The 6,683-nt window shown below is 62.2% G+C and overlaps 1 protein-coding gene across 1 annotated transcript in view; it reads left to right on the forward strand.

The window, feature by feature from the left end:
- The window catches only part of SIN3B (SIN3 transcription regulator family member B), a 38,950-nt gene extending 33,732 nt beyond the window's left edge, over window positions 1-5,218 (forward strand). Inside the window, exons 15-19 of the mRNA XM_029917847.1 lie at window positions 1,245-1,418; window positions 1,633-1,725; window positions 2,708-2,802; window positions 3,021-3,225; window positions 3,306-5,218. Coding sequence (XP_029773707.1) covers window positions 1,245-1,418; window positions 1,633-1,725; window positions 2,708-2,802; window positions 3,021-3,225; window positions 3,306-3,536 — 798 coding nt within the window. The 3' untranslated portion in view covers window positions 3,537-5,218. The remainder of the gene's footprint in view (window positions 1-1,244; window positions 1,419-1,632; window positions 1,726-2,707; window positions 2,803-3,020; window positions 3,226-3,305) is intronic.
- Window positions 5,219-6,683: the final 1,465 nt, after the last annotated feature.

Genomic DNA, 6,683 nt, shown 5'->3' on the forward strand with positions numbered 1-6,683 from the left:
GCTTTGTCCCTTCCTGTCACTCTCTCTAGTCGTGACCACTGTAGACCCTGTTGAGGGAGCAGGGGCACGAGATAGTTATAGGGCTGGGTGTCCCGCCTGCCCCTGGCGGCCACAGGTCTGGGGACAGCAGCCTTACCTTCCGTGCCCGAGGGCTGCACCAGAACAGACCCTTGGATTCACGTTTGCTTGTTTTTTAATCCTCCTTTCCACAAACGTCTCCTGTGGAACTTATTTTAAAAAAAGGAAAAGAGCGGTGCCTGGTGGCTGTCGGTCGAGCGTCCGACTCTTGAATTTTTGACTCAGCTCATGGTCCCAGGTTTGTGGGATTGAGCCCCGGGTCCGGCTCTGCACTGAGCATGGAGCCTGCTTGGGATTCTCTCTCTCTCTCCAGCTCTGTCCCACCCACCCCCCTGCCGCGCCGCTCGCACGTCTGCACTCTCTTTCACACACACGCCCTCTCTCTCAAATTAAAAAAAGAACAGGAATAAGAAAAATCAGTGAAGTGGAGGTGTTCAGGTGACTCCCAGCCAGGCACGGGCCCCCTGCCCCGATCTCCCTGCCTTGCCGTGGCCCCTATGCACGCAGGGCCATCCGTGCCCTCGCTGCTAACCCGCGGGGCTGCCCGAGGCTCGCCTTTTCTGTTTGTTTACCTTTCCTTTCATTACCAGTACTTTGCAGCCAGTATTCGCTGGGAACTTGTCACATACCAGGCCTCGTATGAAATGTGCATGTGTCCCCACGTGGTCTTTATTCCACAGAGCAGTGTGCAGGGAGGACCCGAGCCCGGGCCTGCTGCAGCCTGTCCCCCCCCACCCCCCAGCGGTGCCCACTCACCTGCTCGGTCTCGCCTGCTGCCCGGCCGCTCCCTTACTCCTCTCCTCCTAAGCCTCAAGGTTTTAAGCGTGTTTATAGGGATTAAAAGAATTAATCGTTTTTATAGCAGAGCACTTAGGGAGAAATTACTTGACGTTGCACCGCCTTTAATCACCACGCCTGCTTTGGCACCTTTTCCTCTCTGTATTCTTTTCCGGGTGTTTCTCCTGCTCCCGCAGGGATCGTGGGGCTGCTCTGGGCTGGGCAGCACCCGGTGCAGCCCGGTGGACCTTGGCCTTCGTGCCCACCTCGTGCATTTCACTGGCGTCCTCAGCAGGGGCGGGCTCCGGCGGGGGTGGGGGTAGGGCTCAAGCTGTCCCCCGCACCGGGGGCACGCACGCCCCGCACCCACCGCTCTCCCTCCCTGCCAGCTGCACCACCTCGTGAGTGACGACGTCTGTCTGAAGGTGGTGGAGCTCTACCTGAACGAGAAGAAGCGGGGCGCCGCGGGGGGGAGCCTGTCTTCCCGCTGCGTGCGCGCCGCCAGGGAGACCAGCTACCAGTGGAAGGCCGAGCGGTGCATGGCTGACGAGAACTGCTTCAAGGTGAGGGGGGCCGGCCTCAAGGCCAGGAGGGCGCCCGCGGCAGGGGACAATGGGGCCGCGTTGCTCCGGCCCGAGAGGCCAGCCTGGGCCCACACGTGGCCTGCCTAACCCCACACGCTCCTCCTGTCCGGCCCCCTGGGGACTGGGGAAGGCGGCTAAGCCTCGTTCTGGGCCCTTGTGGGGGCTTCCGGCCACTCACCCCCTTCTTCCCCAGGTGATGTTCCTGCAGCGCAAAGGGCAGGTGATCATGACCATTGAGCTTCTGGACACCGAGGAGGCCCAGACTGAGGACCCCGTGGAGGTCCAGGTGAGAACCACAGCCCCGCACTCTGCGCCTTGCATGCACCGTGGGGGCCTGTGGCAGCCGCGGCGGCACTGTGGGGTGCCCCCTGCGAGCCCCGTGCACATGCGGGCCAGGCACAGGCTGCAGGACGCCCACCCTGGGGAGCTGCTTCGAAAACCTGCTCCCGCCCTTCCCACCTGCTGCAGACGCCGGGACATGTCCCCCTTGGGCCCGTGGCCCGCATGGTCGCTCAGACCCCGTGGTGTGTGACCCTGCACTCCCCAAGCGTGACCCCCAGAGCGTAGGATCCTGGTCCCTGACCCCCCAGGAGAGGTCCCCGGGTCCATGCTCTGAGATGCACGTGGTGCCTCCTTTACCAGCCCCACGGCCAGTGGGGGCCTCCCTCGCAGCACCCTGCCCTGCGCACTTCAGGCCTCCCCACGCGGTGGGGGCTGCATACCCTGCTCCTTCCAGAAGTCGCCAGCAGATGTGGTTTGTTAGCCCCGAGTCCAGAGTAGCCTCTGGCTTTTACAGGGTGGGGACAGAGGAAGGGTCACTCGGGGACTGCAGGCTGGGTCCACCCCGGGCCTGTGGCCCCTGCAGGCCCGGCCTCCTGCTCACCCCCAGCTCCCACCTGGCCCTCCCCTGTTGCTAGTGTCTTGATGTCGTTCCTACCCCCCAGACCCTGCTGTCCTCTGCGTGAGGGCCCCATTCCCCACATGAGCGTGTCACGTGACGGACCCAGCATGGGTGGGGGAGTATTTCCTAGCAGGGAAGTATCCAAGTAAGCACAAGATGCCACACGTGTCTGACTCCTGGCTCGACATGAGTGCTTTATCCGGAGCTGCTGTCCAGTGCTCTCCATCACGGGGAGCTCCCGGGGAGCTGCCGTCCTCCCAGGGCTCTGTGGGATGGGGACGAAATTCCCGGGCGCCCCTGAGTCCCGATGTCAGGTGAGAGGGGTCTGGGCCCACAGTGACGCGGGCCCGCCTCCCTCTTCCCGCAGCACCTGGCTCGGTACGTGGAGCAGTACGTGGGGACCGAGGGGGCGTCCAGCTCGCCCACCGAGGGCTTTCTCCTGAAGCCAGTGTTCCTGCAGAGGTGAGGCCCTGTGGATGTGGTTCCTTCCTGTGGGCCCGGGGGCGCCCCCCACCCCAGGGCCCACCTGGCTTTTTTTCACTTTTCATCCAATGGAAGGGGTCAGGTGGTGGTTTGGGTCGCATCAGTTTGTGTTTCTCTGACTCCCGGGAGGTTGGTGTCTCATGACGTTTGGGGGCTGTGAGGGGCTCCCAGCCCACGCATCCTCCTCTCGCCCCCAGAAACCTCAAGAAGTTCCGCAGGTGGCAGTGTGAGCAGGTGCGCGCCCTGCGCGGCGAGGCCAAGGCGTCCTGGAGGCGGCTGGTGGGCGTGCAGAGCGCCTGCAGCGTGGACTGCCGCTTCCGGCTCGGCAGCCACAAGATGGTGTTCGTCGTCAACTCCGAGGACTACATGTACCGCCGCGGGACCCTGTGCCGGGCCAAGCAGGTGCGCTGCCCGCCCCACCCCCGCCCGGGGACCGGGGTCCGGCCGAGGCCACCCTGACCGCCCTCCCGCCCCTCCTGCAGGTGCAGCCGCTGGTCCTGCTGCGCCACCACCAGCACTTTGAGGAGTGGCACAGCCGCTGGCTGCAGGACAACGTGACGGTGGAGGCAGCCGGTCTGGTACGGGACTGGCTGATGGGCGAGGAAGACGGGGACATGGTGCCCTGCAGGACACTCTGTGAGACGGTGCACGTGCACGGCCTGCCTGTGACCCGCTACCGCGTGCAGTACAGCCGCCGCCCCGCCTCGCCCTGACCCGCCCCGGGGCGCCATGACATGTGGCCTGAGTGTCCCTCAGGGGCACTCAGCTGAACTGTCTGAGGGACGGAGTGGCCCCTGCCTTGCTTGACAGGCCACCAAGGCCACGAGCTCCAGAGAAGGGCGGGGCTGTGTTAGCTCGTGGCCCTGGGCTGCCGCCCCTCTCAGCTTTCCTGCTTCCTTTGGGCCCATTCTGTGCCAAACCTGAACCCTTCCCGCACTTGACCTCTGGGGGCTCAGTCCCTGCCTGAAGGGGGAGGATCGACACGCCGGCCAAGGAGCAAATGATGGCATTTGTGCACCTGCTGGACCGCCTTTCATCACACGTGCCAAATCCCCAGGTGGGGGGCCCTTCCGGTCCTTGGTTCGCATGGTGTCTGGAAGTCAGCCATGAACCGTGCTGAACGTGCGTGTGGGAGGGAGTCGGCGTTCAGGGGACCCTGGCATCAAAGGAGTAGGGCCTGGGTGGACCTGCTTGAAAAGCATGTCCTTCCTGAATGATTCTGAGAACTTCTGGAAACTTCCCAAGACGGGCCATGCCTGCATCTGATAGTTGGGGCATGGGCTCAGCCCAGCTGATGCTTGGGGTCCTTGGTCGGTCACTTTGAGAGCAGGCAGGCGCTTTCAGCCAGACTGAGATCCTGCTTTGCTGTCAAGATGCAGAGTGGGCAGGCGGCCCCAGAACCGTCTGGAAGACCCGCTCTGGAGAAAACAAGACTCCGGATCCTGCATTGACCTGGCAGCCAGACTGTGGTCCCTTGAGGGGAGGGGGCTCGGCTTGCAGCTCCCAGGGGGCCCCACAGCTGGGCTGAGGTCATGTACCTGAGATGGACCTTCTAGAAATATATATGTGCACACACATATTTATTCGTATGCTCTCTTAGTGGTTGTAACCGCTGCAGTCAGCCACGTCCCACGGGTTCCTGGGCAGTGAGAGCCATCTTCTCGGGCCTCCGCAGCTGTACGCCCTTGACAGTGCCGCTGCACCTGGAGAGGTTGCGGCCTGAGGGGCTGAGGCAGCCATGCCACCGAGGCGTCCGGGACTTTCTGTGCCACAAATGACAAGTGGTTTGGACTGGGGGACCTGCTCTTTAAGATTCATGCACCGTGAGGAGCCCTGGCCGGGCTCCTGGCACCGGCAAGAGTGGGACCAGCCAACGGGGGCCCAGAACCCTCTCCCTGCAGCATCGTTTCCGCCCAGCAGTAGCCCTCACCCTCCCAAACTGCACTGTGCCAAATCTGCCGTTCTGGGAAGTGGAGATGTGTTTCTAGAAGTTATCTGTGGAACTCAAGGTTTGCAAAACCTTTGATTCGGGGCCTGGGTGATTCTAAGGCCAGTGAGTGTGTCCTGCCCCGTGTCTCCGAGCCCGCGTTTGCTCAAGTGTGCCAGGCACTTTGTCCACATCTTTGTTTTGTAAGAAGGGAACTTCCCGGAATTTCTGAACCAGACCCTGCCAGCAGCCATCCTCCTCGGAGCCCACGGCCCCTTCCGCGCCTCCTGGCCCGGGGTGTGGGCCAGACCCCGCCGAGCCCCACCCTGCATGCTTCTAGGGGGCGTCTCTTCTGTTTTTGAAGAATTTCTGTTCTGGGGCTTGTACTTCCTTTGCAGCTGTTTTGAATGTAGTTTTCCTTTTCTATTTATTTGCACATTAAAGTTAAAAATTAAGTATTGACCTAAATCTGTGAGATTCTCTCAGTCATTTCTTGTCCAGGAACCCCCAGTCTCTGGGCGACCCGCAGGGGTATCTGCGCCTGGGCTCCCGTGGTTCCCAAACAGCAAATGTGGGACCCTCCCCCAAGCTGCCTCCATAGGAAGGTCCTGTTTCCCCCAGGGTGTTGCTCCACTCAGTGTTCTGGAATGTTCATTCCCAACTCAGTTTTTGTATTCCGTACAAAGGAGAGGTTTCCTTCCAGCATTATGGGGGGTGTGGTGTGGGGGGTACCTAATTTAAAGACAGTGGTGTTTGTTCTGAGCTTCCTTCACCTGCCCCCCAGCTGGCGAGGGGTCTTACCCTCCCCCCATCCCACAGAGCCACTCTCCTGGTTCTCTTGTCCCTCCTTCCCCCCCACCTCACCTTCCTCTCAGTACACTTCCTGTGTCCTCGCCATCACTGCGTCCTCTGAACTCACTTGGACCTGCTCCCTCCAGCCCGGCCGCCAGGTCCTTGGGAGACCACAGCTCTAATTAGGACCCTCTTAGTTGACATCCCTTCACCCCTGTGTCCCCTGGCCAGCCTTTCCCCTCCCCACGCCCTCAGTGCCCACTGCAAGGTCTCACCTCAGATCCCTGAGCCAAGTCTGCTGCCCACCTCTCCCGGGCGGTGTCCCCAGTCACCCTGAGGGGCTGTTGCTGCCTTCCAGGGACCCTCTCTGCCCATGTCCACCCCACACAACGCCCCTGGTGCTGTGCGCCTTCCCCTGCAGAGGGTCAGGGCTCCTGGGGGTCGAGGCTTGCTGCTGTCCCCGATTCCTTCTGCCCCAAGCCCAGGCACCAGAGCCCTCTGCCCACAGACTGGCCATCCGGCCCAAAGCACTGGGAGGGGCACCCTGGGAGGGGTGTCCTGGGGTGCAAGCCTGTGGCTGCTGCAGCTTCCAGGTGGGGCACTGGGGCCCAGGAGTGGGAGGGGCCTCCAGCTGTGATCCATTCCTGAAGAGGCAACTAGAGAGAGGGTCTTCTGCTGGCTCCGCTGGGAAGGGGGCATGACCAGTGCTGATGTGGACCTGGCCCTGAGGACACCTATCCTGCAGCTGCCGAGGCCCTGAGCTGGGGACCGGCTCACTGCACCCACACTCCTCACCCACGGAGGGCCACTGTTTTCCAAGCCACAGTGTCCACAGCAGCTGTTTACGCCACTGTAAGGAACTGCCTTGGGTCCGAACCACTTGCACCTCCCTCCCTACATCCGTTGAGTCTGGTGGCCGAGGAGGAGGCCAATTGGTGCTGAAAAGCAAGTTGACCTAAAGGCAGCCTCCAGAGGGCTGGAGTGGGGGCCCAGGGAGGTAGGATGTACCCAGCAGGAGACCAAGGAACTGGGGTGTGGGGCGAGGTCTAAAAGCACCCAACATGTCCCTGAAGGTCCTTGCTGGAATGTCTTCAGCACCTTCTTCACGTAGCCCGTGGCCGGAGCTCCAGCACAGGACACG

The sequence above is a fragment of the Suricata suricatta genome, chromosome 12, assembly GCF_006229205.1.
Source record: "Suricata suricatta isolate VVHF042 chromosome 12, meerkat_22Aug2017_6uvM2_HiC, whole genome shotgun sequence".
NCBI classification, from domain to species: Eukaryota; Metazoa; Chordata; class Mammalia; order Carnivora; family Herpestidae; genus Suricata; species Suricata suricatta.